This window comes from Simochromis diagramma, unplaced genomic scaffold (assembly GCF_900408965.1).
Source record: "Simochromis diagramma unplaced genomic scaffold, fSimDia1.1 OVJJ01000344.1, whole genome shotgun sequence".
Classification (NCBI taxonomy): Eukaryota; Metazoa; Chordata; class Actinopteri; order Cichliformes; family Cichlidae; genus Simochromis; species Simochromis diagramma.
The window spans coordinates 3,851,780-3,871,197 of record NW_024387375.1 but is presented as its reverse complement, the minus strand read 5'-3'; the positions used below and the strand labels follow the sequence as shown (position 1 = coordinate 3,871,197).

General features: G+C 40.7%; 1 protein-coding gene across 1 annotated transcript; it reads left to right on the top strand.

The window, feature by feature from the left end:
* Window positions 1-5,478: 5,478 nt before the first annotated feature.
* p2ry1 (purinergic receptor P2Y1) lies at window positions 5,479-8,968 on the top strand. Its single transcript, XM_040009185.1, has 2 exons — window positions 5,479-5,816; window positions 6,056-8,968. The coding sequence occupies exon 2, from the start codon at window positions 6,085-6,087 to the stop codon at window positions 7,144-7,146; it is 1,062 nt and encodes a 353-aa protein (XP_039865119.1). The 5' UTR covers window positions 5,479-5,816; window positions 6,056-6,084; the 3' UTR covers window positions 7,147-8,968.
* The last annotated feature ends 10,450 nt before the right edge of the window (window positions 8,969-19,418 follow it).

The window sequence follows — 19,418 nt, the reverse complement described above, 5'->3', positions numbered from 1 at the left end:
TCAATTTCCCAGTGATTATCAGCAGCCTCTTGCCAACCAATCAGACAATATGTATGTCTTTTTCCAGTGGTTGCTAGATGGTGGTGGAGTGGTCTCTAGGCCTGTGTGACTGGAGCCTTAACATTGTACTAAGGACAATATAAACCTCAATACTAAACACTGTCAACTCTGTCTGCTAAGGACAACCAATGTGATATCAGTGAAAGCTTCAGAGCAGCCAGAAATCACTTTTTTTTTGTTGACAGTCCATCCCTTTGTGCAGTGTTCTAGGTTACTACCAAATCTTGTATATTATGTCTTTTATTGTTCTAAGTGTTTGACATCTTTTTTCATTGGAGGTCACAGCCTGGAATTGAGGCGAACTTATCTTTTGGATGACCTCATTCTTGAATTCAGGTATATTTAATCAAAATGTCAGCAGCTGTTGGAAGTAAAATATATATATATGTATATAATATATAAAAGTAACTATGATATATATATATATATATATATATATATATATATATATATATATATATATATATATATATATATATATATATATATATACATATGTGTGTGTGTGTGTGTGTGTGTGTGTGTGTGTGTGTGTGTATTAATGACTTGTAGAAACTCCCACTCTTTGTCTGTGTGCAAAGTCTTCCAGGTCATTGTAGTCTAAGGAGGCAGACAGTTGATGTCGTAAACTGTGGTTTACAACATTAACTGTCTGCCATCTATAATCCAGTTTTGAGATCCCTTCCTAGACGCTTTAACACCCACTCACATCCTGGGTCTTTTGACCTCAGGACATCACATGATAGGGTTGGGCTAGGTTTCACAGCAGGTTCACCTGAAACCTTGGCTGATTGTGACCTACACACGTTTTCACTCCTTCGCTCATGTGATTAGGTAGAGGATCAACAGGTGGTCCATGAGCCTCTTGGGGACACTCCCATGGGGCTTAAAATGGGACTCTCCACCAATTGCTCTTAGAACTGAAAAAGCTTCTTGGATGAGAGGTGAAACGTCTTCAGGCAACTTAAAGAAGTCCAAGCCCCTTAGACATACTCTTTATTATTTGTGGTCTTTGCTAAATGGGTGAATCACAACAATTTTTTTTTTTTTACAAACTTTACAAAGGTGGTGAAAATCTTAACCAAGCATAGTTGCTCTTGTGACAGGCTGTGGTCCACTGACTTTGCCAGTGTTGGTAGTTTCTAGATTTAAATTCCTCTTACTGTGAGCATCCAGCCATGCCCAATATGTCTCTGTCCCTGTCAGCCTCTGGGGAAGAAAATGGAGGCCAGAGCCAAATAGTATAGAGTCCTTGGCAGGAAACGTAATGGCAAGTGCAGGCAGCATTTTTTTGACTTTGCTAATCCTCCCTAAAACCTTGGATTTACATATTTCCATTAACTTCGGTCTTATAAGACAAGTGCTTGGCGTGGACATACGTTAGACAGAACAGAAGAAGCAGATACACTCTAAGTCTAAATGTCACATGCCAATCTTTGCTCTGCTGAAAGCCTGAAGAAATCTGTTTTGACTGACTCTTTCCCAACAGCGCATACTTGCTGTGTTTGTAGTGCACCGACAGGATAAACTACAACCAGCATGCTTCACTTTTGGCCGATGCAAAACCTATCACATCTCATATCTCATATCTTAAACTGATTATATACCTAAAGAGAGTTACCATGCTGCAGGTTTCCAAAACAGATGCTTAAACGACTCTTTATTACTGTGTATGGGGCCACAAATGTTCAAATAGTGTGGAAGAAGCATAGTTGTGACCAAATTTGCCCTATATGTTCTCTGCTTATTACTTCATTTTGTCATTTCCTAATCTTAATGTTTACACACAGTTAAACCTTTTAACAGTTTTTTCCATTAATGGTTTTCTATCGCATTCTCCCGTCTATTCATGTGATAGCTTCATTCATGTGAATGATACAGTTTCACGGGAGAGTTACTTTGATATGTGACTGTTAAGCATCTCTGTACACTAGCTAATAGCTGATCTTCATGTTGACTGCCAAGCTGTGACTTGAGTTCAGTAGTTTCAGTTTATTTATTTTATTACACATCATAATCACGCACTTTTTCCTAACTATAGCATACTCACAGCATTACACAAAACCTCAGGCTGGTTTTAACTGGAAGAAACTAAACCTTGTTAAGCATATATCTTTGGCGCTTTGAAGAACGAACCAGGAAAGCACTTTTCTAGTTTAACCTTGAAGCAGTTGCTTGGAATAAAGTATGCTAATTAGTTGTAATCATTAATTACAAGTCTAGGGGGTCATACCAGTTTTTCTTGTCAGTAAGCTTTGCATAATGTTATTACCTCCAGTGAATGGTTATCTTTTTATTAGTGTTTGCGTGCGTGTCATTCTCTCTGCCTGTGAACACGATAGCTCAAAAAGACTGGTGTCATTTCAAATTCAAATTCAAATTCAAATTCAAATTTTATTTGTCACACACACACAACCATACACAGTATGATATTGGGGTGAAATGCTTGTAGCTGTACAATGCCCCACCATTAAATGACAGAAGAAAAGTTTTACAATATTTACAATTTACAGTTTACTACAAAAATTTACAAATTAATTTAGGAATTTACAGTAAAGAATGTGCAAATAGCAGAAGAGATTATAAAGATAAGGATTATAAATTATAGGAATTATAGGATTATAGGAAATGTGTGGTGGTGCGTGTGGTGACGTGTGTGAGAGTCCAGTCTTATAGTGACGTGTTTGGGAGAGTCCAGTCCTACACCTGGTTCAGGCCCCGAATAGCCTGGGGGAAGAAGCTCCTCCTCATTCTCTCTGTTTTGGCCTTAAGGGAGCGGAAGTGCTTCCCAGACCTCAACAGTGAGAAGAGTCCATTGTTGGGATGGGAGAGGTCCATCATAATCTTCCTAGCTTTGGTCTTGCACCGCTTGGTGTAGATGGACAGCAGGTCAGGGAGCTCTGATTGAATGATGCGTTCTGCCGAGCGCACCACCCTTTGCAGATCTCGTCTGTCCTGCTTGGTGCTGTTCCCAAACCAGGTGCAGATGTTTGCCGTCAGGACGCTCTCGATGGTGCAGGAGTAGAAGTTCTTGAGCACCTTCAGTGGCAGATGGAAGTCTCTAAGTCTTCTGAGGAAGAAGAGACGCTGACGGGCTTTCTTAACCAGGGTGTTGATGTGGCAGGACCATGACAGGTCCTGAGTGATGTGGACACCCAGGTATCGGAAACTGTCTACTCTCTCCACTGGCGTGCCACTGATGATGAGGGGTTTGTAATTCCTCGCCTGCTTTGTAGTGAAGTCCACGATCAGCTCCTTAGTCTTGCTGATGTTTAGGATTTCTGATAAAACTTTGTAGAGTGTAGAGCAGGGTCACGTTAACGATCCATTAAAATGTGTCTTACATCCACCAAAATCTTCAATGTCAACTAAAAGATTTATTGGTCAAAATTGACAAAAAGCCGTACAACGTAGAAGCTATGATCCTGATCTGAAGTGTTGTGTGTATTGTCAGGATAGAAAGTACCATGTAAAGATTCAAAATATCATGTCACAGTTGACCTCTGACCTCTCCTCCAAAGCCAACAGATTGAATTCAAGGTCAAAGTGACAATTATGCTATATAGAACCATTTAAAATGGTTTCTTACTGTAATTATTTATATTGACAACATATAGGCATATATGGAATTATACTGATATCACCTCTTCAAGGTCAAATAAGGTCAAACTTTCACAAAAAGTCTTATCTTTGAAACTATGCTTTAAATTCTACTGCTTTTGTTTGTATTGGCAGCATTTAGGAAATTATGCTGGTATATGTGGATTCTAAACATCTATTCTCTCTATATATATATACATCCATCCATCTTCATCCACTTTATCCGGGGCCGGGTCGCGGGGGCAGCAGCCTAAGCAGAAAAGCCTAGACCTCCCTCTCCCCAGCCACCTCCTCCAGCTTATCCAAGAACACCAAGGCGTTCCCAGGCCAGCCGAGAGATATAATCTCTCCAGCGTGTCCTGGGTCTGCCCCGGGGCCTCCTCCCGGTGGGAGATGCCTGGAACACCTCACCCAGGAGGCGTCCAGGAGGCATCCTTGTCAGATGCTCGAACCACCTCAGCTGGCTCCTTTCGATGTGGAGCAGCAGCGGCTCTACTCTGAGCCCCTCCCTCTCTATATATACTTATCCATATTATAGATTTTATTCAAATGTAATGTTCCTTTTGACCTCTGATCTCACTTTTACAATTCACATTTGCCTTTTTTAAACCTGACCCCAAAATATCTTTAAAGAAAGTCTTGCCAAGCTTCCATTACCTATTCCTGTTAAGGTAATCTGTAATTTCACAGAACTACAAATTTATTAAAGTATTTTTAAAAACAACAAAGTAAACAAAATGAATATATACAAAATGCAATACTGAAAGTAAATACTGCCCATGGAGTGAGCTGCCTTGATGGAGTTTTGCCATTTGTTTTTGTCCATTTTTGTTAAGTTCAATATATGTAATTGTGTATTAATGTATTATTATTATTATTTATTTTATTTTATTTATTTATTTATTTATTTATTTTTTTGGGGGGGGGGGGGTGAACTTTACCTTATCTTTTATCCACTGATAGATCTTCGTCCAAGTTAATGGTGGCCATTTATTGTCTGTCTTATTAATACCATCCATTAGATTATTGCTTGAATCTTGGCTCGCTGCATTTTCCACCATTTTTAAGATGTTTGGCATCGCAGCTAAATTAACTTAACCTTTGGCTCCGTCATTGCACAGCCTTCACTATTCTCCACCAGCCTCTCCATGTCTCTGCCAGTGTCTGGTTTGTCCTTGGCAATGTTGCACACATCCAGCTGTCTGTCTCAGCTTTTCAGAAGACACGAACTGATCATCGCTCTCCATGTATACGAAACACATTAGATTTTTAGTGCCTTTATTTTGTCTAAGCTTTGACAGTAATGGTGCAGGAACGTGCAAAATAAGAGCTGCAAAGACAAACCCATAAATATGACAAATCACTATAGTAAATGAGGAATCTGCCCACTTCCCACTTAAACAGTATTTGTTTTTCTTCGATTACCGCCGAGCAATAATAACTTTCGGAATATTTTGAATAGATAATCACCTTGATTTATCTTCTTATAGTTAACATTTCCCACTAGATGTCAAATTGAAAAACAGTGTTGTTATTTAGGGAACTTTTTGCTTTGTGAATCTAGACTTAGACGAATCTACAGCTAAATAAAATCTAAGATCTGCGTAGGTTATATTTTAACAGCAGGGACGTCAACTGAAACGGACTCCAACTGTAAGCAAGTGAGTTTAACTAGCATAACAATCAATTGTTAACAAAGGTAAACAAAGGCGATTATTTATAGGCATGCTTCTTTAGAATGAATTGTCGCACGCCTTTCGGATTAAGGAGGAGGCGGGAGCAGCAGAAAATGCGTTTGGGAACCGTGCGGTGGTTTTGTGTGTGCGCACCTCCCCTCTCGCGCGTAAAGAGCCTCCTTTCTCTTTACGGATCCTGTTTTCTGCTCTTCATGCCAGAGCCTGCAGCTGTCTCAGTTGCGTCCCACTGCCGCTGTTGTGGGAAATCGTCGTCCCGCGTGACGAACAGACAGCAGATTTTCCACTCCCTTAAAGTGTATCAGCGCCAGCCCGAAGGAAATCGCAACTTTTAATCAATTTCCATTACTGGAAGGAGACGGAAGGAATACCTGACAGCTCGTGACGCCCCGTCAGCGTGTTGACTGAAATCTGTCCAACTGTGAAGGCTTCAGGAATGTGGAATACAACTCAGCCTCAACGGTGAGTGCCGTAATGTGCCTGTCACTCCCCCGCTCGCTCCGTGTGTGTTCAGTCACAAGTGGTTGTGACTGTAGGAATTCTGCTAAATTGAGCGATTGAATGCCAAGTGTGCGCACAACTGCTTTTTGAATTCAGGCGTAGGTCATCTTTAAACAAAGCAGCCAGCCTATAGCGTGTGAAAAACAGATTAGTTCAACTGATACTAAATATTTACTCATGTGTCTTTTGCTTTCATGCAGTGAAAGGACGTTCCTCTACCCCTGACACCATGACCACAGACTTGAACTTGACCTCTCTAATGAATGTGACAGAGCTTCATAACCACACAAGAGGATGTTCCCTCACCAAGACAGGTTTCCAGTTCTATTACCTGCCCACTGTTTACATCCTAGTTTTCATTACTGGGCTGGTGGGCAACAGCTTGGCCATTTGGATGTTTGTTTGCCATATGAGACCCTGGAGCAGCATCTCTGTCTACATGTTCAACCTGGCATTAGCTGACTTTTGCTACGTCCTCTCACTGCCTTTCCTCATCTTCTACTACTTCAACAAAACAGACTGGATATTCGGGGACGTTCTGTGCCGACTGCAGCGCTTTATATTCCATGTGAATCTTTATGGGAGTATTCTGTTTCTGACCTGCATCAGTGTTCACAGGTACACCGGGGTGGTGCACCCGCTCAAGTCTCTGGGTCGACTGAAGAAGAAAAATGCAGTTATTACCAGTGCACTGGTGTGGGTTTTGGTTGTTATCAGCATGTCCCCCATCCTTTACTATTCCCGGACTGGCTTAAAGCGTAACGCAACCACTTGTTACGACACCACCACAGTGGACGAGTTGCCGGGGTATTTCATCTACAGTATGACTTTGACGGTGTTTGGGTTCTGCATCCCATTTATTGTCATTTTTTGCTGCTATGGCATGATTGTCAAAGCATTAATCTGCAATGAGATGAACAATGCGCCTCTGCGGCAGAAATCCATTCACCTAGTTATCATAGTGCTTGCAGTCTTTGCCGTCTCCTACCTGCCTTTCCATGTGATGAAGAACCTCAACATGAGGGCCAGGCTGTACTTCCAAACCCCTGACATGTGTGAGTTTAATAACCGCGTCTATGCCACCTATCAGGTGACGCGGGGTCTGGCCAGCCTCAATAGCTGTGTGGATCCTATTCTGTACTTCCTGGCTGGAGACACCTTCAGGAGGAAGCTGTCACGGGCCACTAAAAAGACTTCGAGGAAAGGAGAGAATGTCCTTCAATCAAAGAGTGATGAAGCAGCGCTTAACAGCCTAACTGAGTATGTGGAGAATGGGGGCCGGAGGCTGTAACGAGGTACCTGTGTGTACCAGGTTGTGGATCTCTTTTAGCTTTAGAAAACATTTTGGACTTGGCAGAAATAAAGGCAGTGTGTGTGGCCTGAACACTGTATGTAGAATTCATTGGACAACAGTTTATAAAACTAGGATAAATAGTCATTTTAACCCTGTGATAAATATCGCTTGCTTGCAGCCTGTTGATATTGATAAGCTACTGTACTGTATCGTCCTGTACTTGTATTGTACTTTAAATGGTAGAGCAATCACTCTTCTTTCTTATCATTAGTGATCATTGCGATGAACCAGGCTCGGGGAAATAGGTTTTCCTACAGGCACTAAAAACCTGTTCATTTATTTGTTCAGTAAAAATAGGACTTAGAAGCACATTTTCTATTCACAAGCTGATGTTTAATAATCAATAGCTATTGAACACCTAAGAGCTTGTGCCTAAGGAAGTGGACATGGGATGATGTTTTTTTTCCTTTAGAGGAAAAAACTAAATGCACTGAACCTGAGATTGCTGCATGGATGTGCCATACAGACATTGTAATGCACTACGATTGGGACCTCTCCCTTTAGAGGGCTACCTATGCCTCCTCCTTTCTTTCTACATCCATTACTGAAGGGGTGTGAAATGTGGTCAACTACTTTTTCATTCTGACAGCTCTGAGGTGAAGGTCTCCAACGGCTCTGTTACCGCAAGCTTTCACTCCTTTTACCTACTAAAATAATGACAGTATTTTGTGTATATGATACTAAAAATAATATCTTTGTTTCTCTTAGGTGGACTATGCAGAATATTGTGATGTTCCAGATTAGTTTTGTGTTTTTAACTGTCGCTATCTTTAGTGCAGATCTTCACACATGAGCCTACTATCAAAATCCATTATCAGTATCATCAGACTAAATCACCAGAACAGGTTCTGAGTACTCGAGTGTATATTACAAAATAAAGACTATCAGCTTTTAAATGATCTAAACGCATAAACGCACACATACTTTATAACCTGCTTCGTGACTCAATCCGCATATTGAAGATTTTTTTGTATGAGATACCTCAAAGTAACTGGTGCACTGTGTCCGAGTTTTGGCAGATAATCACTTCTGTTGTGTATCTGTTGTAAACATTCTGGAGAAATTATCGGTATATATTTTACCCTGGTCTGTGTAAATGTTTGCTGTCTGTACTTCCTTTGTAAATCTGTAATGTGGTCATTTATAAGTGTCAAGGAAGGAAGTAAATTAGTTATACAGGAGATACGGGGCCACACATATCTGTGTCAGTACATCTTTGTATTTACAGTCGACAATTTATAAGCACTTGTATAATTTCACCTTGTTTGTACCAGCTGCACGCACCCTCGCTTAAATGTTCGCAGAGGTGTGAGAGAACAAACGCCACTTGTTTTGGAGACATTCGTGCAGAGCTCTGTTCTCGCTGCTCCCCCTTGTTCTCATCACTGCTCTTGACTTTCTCTTTTAGCACAGCTAGGAGGAAATGAGGGGACGAGTCAGGAATAAAGAGTGGCACCTTTTCCTCCTGGCTTATCCTAAGACTTCCTTTGTGTCCGTCACAATGCCACAGACCCATTGAAGCAGACAGGGGTGTGAAGCTGTCGCCAGGACCCGGCGGCGGTGCAGTGTTGCGGGCACAGGAAAGCAACCAACCCTCTTCCTCCACACAGCGCCCGTGAATACAAACGGCTTTTGATTTCCTGGCTTTGAGGTGCAAACTGCATATCTGGCCTTTGCAAATGTGTGTGTGTATGTATTCGCTGTTTGTGCGTGTGTCTGTATGAGACAGCCTGAAGGCAATGAAGACCTTATTCCAGTGGGTGGCTGTTGTAGCCTTTATTTTGGTTTGTTAGGTAGTGGTGTTTTAATTTTCAAAAGCAGCTACTGTTTGCATGCACATGGAAGGAAGGTTCAATTCAGCCAAAGCAGGATATCTTGCCAACATCAGTGCTTTTGCGCATGGGCGTCAAATCTTGACTTGCAAACAGTTGGGATGCTTGCCAGTACTTCTTCCCTCCCATCTTAGCCACCTTTCACCTTTTTTCTCCAACATCCTCCTCTCTCGTTTCTGAATTTAGAATCAGAAAAAAAAACAACCTTTTCTTTACTTTACTACCCTGAGGCAGAATGTTAGTTGAATAATTGTTGGGAAGACGGAGGACAACAGAAGGAAGAATCAAGTGTAAAGAGTAATGGGAGTTGAGGAGAAAGAAAATTTGTGTTTGTTTTTCTAGAGAACCCTGTTGGTGGTACAGGGCCCACAGAGTAAACACAGTCAAGACAGCCAAACAAAAACACACAACTTTGTTCCACAGATTTACAGTGGGACCTGGCACAGGATCCATATCCATCACAGGGGGCACTGTCCGCTTTAGCCAAAAACGATCACTAACCGCAAAACAACAAATGTAATCAAAATGTCAGTGTGTGGTCCTGTGATACAAACAATCAAGAGAAGGCTGTGGTTAGGTTACAAATTGTAGTGGCTGCATTCACGTCATGTGACAGTGCTGTAATAACCACAAGGCAATATAAACTTCTGTTTACATAAGTTTCCAATTTTTTCTGTGTTATCAGTGAACTCTGAAAAAGCCTCATGATATTGAATAGTAATATTACAAGACACATGTGCACAAAACCTTATAGAAAACACTGCACTTCTGGGACGATTTAAGTGCTCTGGAAAGCTTCAAGTGCTTTTTACAAGCATGAAACTGTTTGTTTGTGCAGAACATGGAGCAGTTTACAAGAAAAGTCACGCAACCAGTTATGCATTTTCCCGCTCCTGCAGCCAAGTAAATATGTTATAAAAACATTTCGTTATGTGACTCTTGGTTACAGCGCTGCAGTGCTGATACTGATGTGCTTTGATATTAACATGTGTTTACTTGCTCCTATCAGTCATCGACCTACCACACAGCAGAACAGTGGTAAAATTTATTGCACTTATTTGGTAAAGTCAGACTGCGTTGACACATTTTGGATATTATCCTAGACTTCAAACAAACAAAAAGAAAAGAAAACAATTCATGGAAAATTTCCCATTAACCACACCCATATGAGCCAGCAGCATGCTTGAGAAATAAGAACCCTCACTCTAACACCAGACAAAACACTGCCGGACAGGTAGGGAAAGTTCACACCTCATTGGCAATCGGCATACCTGTGAAAGGACTGAAGCTGTTGTTGCTTGCCCAAATGCAAACCAGCATGCCTTTTGCCAATGCGTGTGTGTATTTATGATATCCCAACTAAGATGACACTTTGGAGGTCAGGTATCAACCTGAACTTGCTTTGCTACTGTTGAAAAAAGATTAGAAGTATTACAGGTATAAGTGTTTACTTGTACGTCAGGCAGAGTGATAGTGCCATGATTTCCACAGAATGATCCGAAAATATCCAGTTCTCTGGGTGAAAAGGCCTTGTTGATGTCAGAGGTCAGAAGACAATGGTCTGACTGTTTTGTGCTGATAAGGAAGGCAAGTAAGCACTTGGTACAATGAAGAAGAGTCCCTCGAAACAACATGAAACTGAAGCTACAATTTACACAAGACCACTAAAATTAGTCAACAGAAGGTTGGGAAAAACATTGCCTGGTACTGCACCGTTAAATGGTAAAGTCACAATGTGGCACAAACAATATGAAAGCATGGATCCATCCTGCCTTGTATCAGTGGTTCAGCTGCTGGAGTGGGTGTAAAAGTGTGAGGGATATTTTGTTAGCTCTCTTTGGACCCCTCAGTACGAGTTTATCATCATTCACCTCGCCCCAAAGCTTACTTGAGTGTTGTGGCTGACTATGACTATTCCTTTCTCATCACAATGTACCCATCTTCTAATGGCTGCTTCCAGAATGATAACACACTATGTCACGAAGCTCAAATCATCTGAAAATTCTTGGTCCGATAGAGCGTGTTTGGGATGCGGCAGAACAGGAGATTTGCATCATGGATCCATGTTTTTTTGTTGTTGTTTTTTTTTTTTTACCAGGGAAAGTCAGCTAGAGAAATAAGCTGTGTTACAGTCCACATATTATAAGCATTTGTAAACAGTGAAATAAACCAACTACATTAAGTACCAAAAGTCCACAGCTATCTTTTGGATGCTAAAATTACAGACTGATATGGAGGATGTAAAATTATCCAGCAAATTAAACCAGCCAACAGTGCATAAAATATTGGAAAAATTTGCTCCTCCATACACGGCTGAAAGATTAAACTGCCGCTTAGATATGAATGCACCAGTAATTATCGCATAATATGATTGTTACGTGACATAGTGTTGTGTTTCCTGCTGCTGGGTGCTGTCCTTCTCTCTTTCTCTCTCCCTGTCAGATCTCAGCCTATCTCCTCCTGGAATAGGTGGAGAAATGCAGCTGAAGTGAGCATATTGGAATAAGCGTATGGAATATGCACAGCAATGAATGGGGACTTTCAGAATTTTATACTCTGTGGTAGCTCAGTGTTTTTCTAAACACTTACCACAAATGCGTATGGCTTGGACTGCAGCCAGTACCATTCATAGAAGTGTGTTATTGCATATAAGATGTGGAAGGATTAGATCAGGCTGGAGCAGCAAGTGTGTGAGGGGGTGTGTGAGGCAGAGGAAGGGCTGTCATATTTTTGCTGTCATAAGGTTTATGATCAATATCTCTGCAGCCACTCTTGTCTCGCTTCTTGTTGATTTTCTGCCGCTTCTTGGCATCGTCATCAATCAGCTTGAACGATTGTCTCACTGGCTAACATCCACAAACCCGCACCTTTGATTCTGTACAGTGGGGTAAAAATTAGCCCATCAAGCAGTTTATCCCCAAATAAGAGAAACCCTAAGAAGGAAAGTCAGCTCCCTTTTAACCGATATCAAAAGATGCAGTTTTGCAGAGGGCCTAGTAGCGCCGGGTGATGATAGCGCTGTCAGACAGTGCAGAGAAAGGCTGGACTGTCTGATAAGAGTTATGAGATAGGAAGTATCCTTGCAAAATGAACTGAGGTTAAATTAAAGGGCTTCTACTGCTTGGGAATATAGGGACGAGATAAGATAAGGTAAGGTGTTAGAACAAGAAGGTGAGAACTGAGGAGATACCAAATGTGTTGTGGAGACATAAAAACATAAGGAGAAAAACAGGCAAGAAACACAAGATAGAAAAGGGTACATGAAGGCACTTTATTAACTCCATATAACACTATACATACAGGATATTACTTAAGGATGAGGCAGGGGAGGGCTACAAACAGAAGAAACAAAGGCTTGCTTAATAACATATTAGATTAATAACCGAAGAGGCTCGTGCATGTTCTGCTGCTCTGGTCTTCCATTCACAGCATTTGTCTGTTGTTTAATGTCTGGTGCCCTTTTCTTGAAAGATAGAATGTGTTTTCCCAAATACACCCTGAAATTACTATGAATTATGGAAAGCCAAGAGCTTTTTATAACGTGAAAAAGATAGCAAAGCCTTCAGCAATAGCTACTTTTAATGGAATCACTGAACATTCACATGTAAAAAAAAAAAAAAAAGGAATAAAATTAAGAGTTACAGCTAACTTAGCTACAGCTACGGCCTGCTGTAATAAAGGAAGAATATAAAACTGGCTTCCCTTTGCCTGCAGCTTGTCCGTAAGTTGTGAAACTCCTCTAAAGGATGTTGAGCTATGCACTCTACTGAGAGTCTAATGCTTTTATTAGCTGGCAGCCTATCAGTCTGCTCATTGCCCTGCTGAAGGATGGATGATAAATCTCTCAAAATCAAAGTTTATGTTCCAGCAGATTACATTCACACTTCCATATTTACAGTGGGCTAGTGTGTGTATTAGCAGAAATGGAAAAAAGCTTCTGTGTATGGAAAAACTGAATTTTAGAGCAAGTCATTGATATGCTCTAATTTACACCCTTTACTTGGCTGTGCTCCATAATTTGTTTCTGGTTCTTTTCTGATGTTTCCCTATCTCTTTATCTTCTGTGTTTCCTGATGTGTGAATCACACGAAGACTGTGTGTTTGTATTCGTGTACATGCCAGCACTGTACTTCCTGTTTTATTTTGTATCCCTTTCCTCCCTTCCTTTCTCTGACCTTAATTTTACCCGAGTCTTTCCCACACTTAGTTATCTTTGTAATTATACTCAGTCTTTTTCTTTTTTAGTTGTCCGTGTGTCTTACTTCCTTTGTATTTGTCACCACAGTTTTGTTAGTTGTACCTGTTTATTGGATTTTCTTTCTTTGGACAGTGTCGAAAATGCTTGATGTGGAATTCTCTGAGTCTAAATTAGCCTAAAAATAACTCTGGCTTTTGGTTTTACAACCTGTTTATCTGCTTCATGTGTTTTGCATATGTACACTCCTGTGAACTCAATTCACAGTACTATACAGAGCAGGTGAATAATGGAAATTAGGAGCTTCCTGAATTTATTCAGAATTGTTTTTATTTAGAAGTAGAAAATATTCAGAAGCTGAGGAGTCATGTCTTAGCCATCACATGGCTTCTAAGAGCATCCATCGTATTATGGTGACTCTTGCAAGATGACCACAAATGGTTATTTGTTTGTTAAGTTGGCGGAAGACTTAGGAGTCTCTTAAAATTTCACCCTAAAGCTTGGGTCAGGGCATTGACGTTCAGGGCTTTTGCCACGAGTTCATATCCTAAGGTCATGACTTTAATTTATTTTTTTCTGTACAGTATTTGACCTAAAATAAATAAATAAATAAAATCTTACATCACCTAAAAAGGCTACTTTCAGCAGCTCCCTTGTCACAAAGGGTCACCACAGCAAGTGGCTTGTGCGCATGTTTCATTTCACGACAGATGCCCTTCCTGACACAAACCCAAAGAGGATTTGTGTCTCTGGCCTGAATCAAACAAATTGACAAGAAAATCTGTTAACCACTACACTGTTCTTTTTGCAAGCTGTATACAGTTGGAGCGTGTGTTGAAATGAGAATAATAGGATTAATAAATCCTTATATTCAGTCTTTTCCTTTAATTAATAATTAATATGTGTAATTAATATATGTTCTCTCCAGGTGCCCGAGGAACTACATCTTTAACACACTTTTTCTGTTTGTGCTTGCTCCTAACTCTGAATGATTTAATAGCAGACCTCATCTTGCCGCGGTGAGCAATGAACAGAAGTCTTGTCCCACTTGTGCTGGAGCCCTTAACTTTTCTTTTACCTGACCAAGGTTCAAGTGGGCAGCACAGTGGTTAGCACAGTTGCCTCACGGCAAAAATGTATGGATGGTTCAACTGAAAATACAGATGTCTTTAGCCTGCCAGCTCCATGTTATAGTCCATTTGATTTCTTCCATTCCTGCTGTACAGGATGGGAATTGAAAAAGGAAAGAGTCGGGTGAATTCAGAGTAAACAGCACCCTTAATCCAGGCAGCTTCCACACCTACACTAAACGAATTATTTCTCATTTCCCGTGTGATGCAAATGCAAAAGGGTAGGTGGGACAATACTATATCCTGCAAATTTCAGCTTCAGCAAAGCAAAACATTAGAAACAAGTCCAATGACAATTCATCAAATTTTGAATAAATATAGTTTTAAACATTGCAAAGTTCTTTAGAATCTAATTAGCAACGGCAGCTTTGAAAACACTCATGAAAAAGCAGCGACTGCAGATCCCTTCTGAGCCTGACACATAGTGTTAATTGGTATTTTACTTTGCCTTTGTATTTTTGATTTAGCTTCTTCCGACTTAATGAGTTCAGAGTTCTTTTAATTTAGCGTCTCATTCATTAAACACATACTTATGGTATGTGTAGCTGTTTCTCAGAAACGTGCACACTGACAGTACTTTTGTACCCAGTCACCATGTGTAGCATATCTTGGCCTATTACTGATCAACCACAGATATGAAGTCTCCCAAGGGAGGAGTGTCTTTCCTTGCATGCTTAGCAGGTGACTCTTGGGTGCGTTGTGCTTACAGCACTATTGGTTTAGGTGTGTTTATAGTGTAAAATGTACTAAGGGAAGGTCCTGTCATTCCCCATTATACCCACATGAAGATAAGGCTTCATCAGCTAGCTAGAAATTAAGAAAATAAGTCAGCCAGAAAATAGTGTGTAATCCTTTTTTTTGGTCTTCTTGCACCACCTATTTTACTTTTGATTTGTAACATACTTTCTTTCAGCTCTAGGTACACACACACACACACACACACACACACACACACACACACACACACACACACACACACACACACACACACACACACACACCACACACACACTCAAATATGAACAAGCCCATGCACAGATGCATCCACTCTCTGCATCTGCACTCTGTACCCATTCTCCATTAGCTGAAAGAGACAATCAGCTTCAAGTGCATTCTCCTCTCAAGAAAACAGCTGATGAAACATTCTGCCCTCTAAAACTGAAGCATCAGCACCTGCCCACATCTTAAAGGGGCAAACGTTAATCGAAGAAAGGCACAAAATTGCAATAAAACGTACAGTTTTTTATATACAACACCTGCTTTCATATTCCCCGTTTTAACCATGACCTCTCTAACTTGCCTATATTCTCCCCTTTCCATTCTCGATGCCGTACAGTGATTAGTCACTCTGTCTCCAGATGCCTCCCCCTATTTCTCCTTTCCTCTTTTTTCTTTCCCTCCAGCCTTGTTGTTGAGATTCTATTATCCTGTGCTGCTTGGCTGCCTCACCCTATTAATCCTAGCAGTTCAGTGTGTGTGTTTGTTTGTGTTCACAGATGTCTGTGTAGGCTTCATGCGGTGCCAGTATGAGAGTGTAGTGGCCATCGAATGTCTTCAAATGATTAATGGTCTGGATTTAGGCGAGGTGAAGAATGGCAACTAACACACACACACACATGCACGTACACGGACATGCACATACTTCACGCACACGCACACACACACACACACACACACACACACACACACACACACACACACACACACACACACACACACTTTACAGGTGTCCTGTTAATGTCTTGTCTGGGGTAGTTGTCTCTCTGGACAAAAACAGATTCAAAAACAAAATGTCTCAGTGCACTGGTTCACAGAGGGAAGTGAAAGGGGGATGTAGTGAAAATGAAGTGGAAGTGATAAGCATTAAAAAAGGAGTTGTGCATTTTTCAGTGAAACTGCGATTGCTTAAAATGACCGTCAAGACAAAAGTGCACCATACCACAGTTTCCTGTACAAACGTTTGTTTCCTATGTCTGTGATTCTCTCTGTACTAATGTGTGTGTGTGTGTGTGTGTGTGTGTGTGTGTGTGTGTGTGTGTGTGTGTGTGTGTGTGTGTAAGGTGATCTACTTGTCCTGGATTCCCTGCTAAACTTAGCCAAGGTACTGCAGCAATGACTGAATGATCATCGATATGATTTATTCAGAGGCTAGTTTGAACAGAAACCTTTGTCTCACTAAAAATTGCCGTGCACCTGCATGTAGTTTTAGCCTCGGGACACAAAAACTAGCTGATCAAATGAATATTGATCTAGCTGAGGATAGCAGTGGGTGGCTGCTGTGTGAGTCACTTCTGCTGGACTCTGAGGTTTGCAGGCAGGCAGTGGGTTTAAGGTCATATACGTACTGATACATATTAAATATAGACATTTTCCCTCATATCCACATGTAGGCAGACGAATAAACGAATAAAGCTGGGATTGTCTCTTCAAAATTGGTTTATTCCTTTTTGAGACACTGGTCTTATTAGAACATTGATTACAGCATGATATCTATGTTTCTGATTGTATATATCCTTTTTTCTGGCTTTATTGTGGATATTTGTATTTCTGTTGCCCTTTCTACAGAAGGAAATTTCAACATGAGAAAGCAGGAAGAACACAGAAGAAGATAATAAAATCAGTGAAGGCTGACTTTCAGTTAGTGCCTTCACTTTCAGAGTACTGGCATTGTGAATGATGGCTCATGGTCACTTATCTTTTTACTGAAAAGACTAAAATAGGTTTTAGTTTTACTCAAAGGCTGAATGAGTCCAAGCCTTTAACAAAGTAATTTAATCTTCTATGTTGCTACTGAATCCATGATATCCATGATTTTTGCAGTTAGGCTTGGTGATTACGCAGTTATGATTGCTAATGAAAAGCACTGGTTTTAACTCCATAAGCCCATAGATGAAGTCTTTACGTTGATTGGTTAAGGGGTAAATACCCATTAATTATCATGAGAACTTGGATCCATTATGGAAATGTGCCAGATTTAGCTTCATGGGCAATTTTCTTTATCAGCAGTCCCTGGCAGGTTGATGGCTTATAAAATGAATGGTTTATAAAATAAATGAGTGGGGTAAGATAATCAAGTCATTGCTGGGGACCACTGATTTTAGTCTTTCATTTAGATCACAGTTCTAATATATTCATTTCACACAGTCTGTCTAGTGGAAAAGTTTAAACTCTGGCTTGAGTAAAGATTAGAAAAGACTGCATGGAGTCATAATGTCAGGCCAAGAAACAGTCCATCCAAAGCAGTGGTGTTCCTTGAGGGCAAGGAAGATAGGAAGGGGTTGTGAAGTGAAATCTAAAAATGAATATCCATTGTAACATATCAAAGTAAAATCGTCTCTCTTCTTTCATTTCAGACAGCGTTCTGTCATAAAGTCTCTTATCTGTTTGCATCCATCCGTTATATATTTCCCATCCTGTGGCTGCAGTTGGCTCTTGCCTCTGGAACCTGAATTAATGCAGCTTGACAAACAGAGATGCTAAAATCTGTATGGGGTAGGTCTATGCCCTTGTTGGCTAGAGCTTGTCAAGCTGAGAGGCCAGCAGCTTGCAGCAGGTTGTTTGCTAATGCACACTGTGGATAAACCTCTGGTCTTTGACAGGAGACTGATTGGAGAATAACGTACTAGACAAGCTTCTGCTGGCTCTGCTTTCACTTCTCTGAAATCAGTTACCATCTGTGTGGAAATAGAGCTACCATTAGCAAACAAACGAGCATTCTCATTTATCATCATAACAGATGTTTTTTTCTTCTTCTTTAAACCACCTTGAACCACAGACCCTAAATGTGAACCACAGATTTAAGGTCCAACAACATTTCCAGATTAACATCTGTGAGAAATCACTTGGTTAACTAAATTTCCAAAGTTTAACCAGCTGCTTTTTTTAGACACCACATTGGTTTTTCATTATTGTTCAGTCCATCTCTAGACAAATACAGTTAAACATGTCCCATGCTCACTCTGCTGTGATGTTTTTATAAATACTGTATGTTTCATATCCATTGTTCGGTGGGGGTCCTGACTTTTCTTTGATTCTCAAGAAAGCAAACGTACTGCTCGAAGATGTAATTCCAAAAAAATTGTGCCATGCTCCAAAATAGGCTATTATTTGGCTATTAGAGATGAAATTGTTAAAAAAAAAAAAAAGGAAAAAGAAGATCCTGAAGTGCAGGCATCCTTTGACACACAAATATTTTCTCATAGTATGAACTTGAATGTTGTTCGAGCACATCCTGCATTGGCGGAAGGCAAAGATATATGTAGTAGTTTATTGGTGCTTATTCGAAGCCGTTTCCACTGTGTGTGTGTGTGTCTGTGTGCTTGGAGTAGGTTAGAGGAACAGTGCCTCTTATTTTAACAGATGAATTACTCCCTTTGTGTTTGCAGCAGCAGTAATGGCATCGCTGTTGCGATTCAGTAGCTTCCTTTTGACCACAACACTGAACCTTAGACTTCACATTCTCCCGAATGACATCTGTTTATGACAAGAATACTTGCAATGCTGCTGCAGTCTCTCGAGGCAACCTTCAAACTCCAAACCATGAAGCGAACACACTCGCTTACAGCATTTCTCATTATTAACGAAATTCCCCCATCAGCTTCACTGAGGAAGTGGGAATGTCAGACTCTTCACTGTGATGATGATGGCTTCTGTGACTCTCATCCCTAAACTTTAACCCCCAGCACTCAGCTGTACTGAACTGGATAGAGTTGTATGTATTATTAATGATGGCCAAATTCCACACATGAAAGGGCGGCTTTGTGGTCTGCATGAAAGACCCTGTGTCTCCCCTCTCTTTGTCACCCTGCTTCTTTCTGCTTACCAGTCCTCTCTGTTTTTTGTCCTCTGCCTTGTCCTGGATTACATATCCTCATGCGCTCTTCTGATTAATTTTTTTGATCAGCTATAAAGTTGTATGTCACAGATTGAATGGCCCCATCAGTTTCTCCAGACTATTCTGGCATTGCTGGTGACAATAGTGGCATTTCACAGAACACAACAGCCGTTTGTCTCCATTTCCTCTGGACAATACTGAATTCTTATCCAGTAATA

Coding starts and splice junctions, on each gene's coding strand:
- p2ry1 (XM_040009185.1), top strand. CDS start 6,085: ATGACCACAGACTTGAACTTGACCTCTCTAATGAATGTGACAGAGCTT.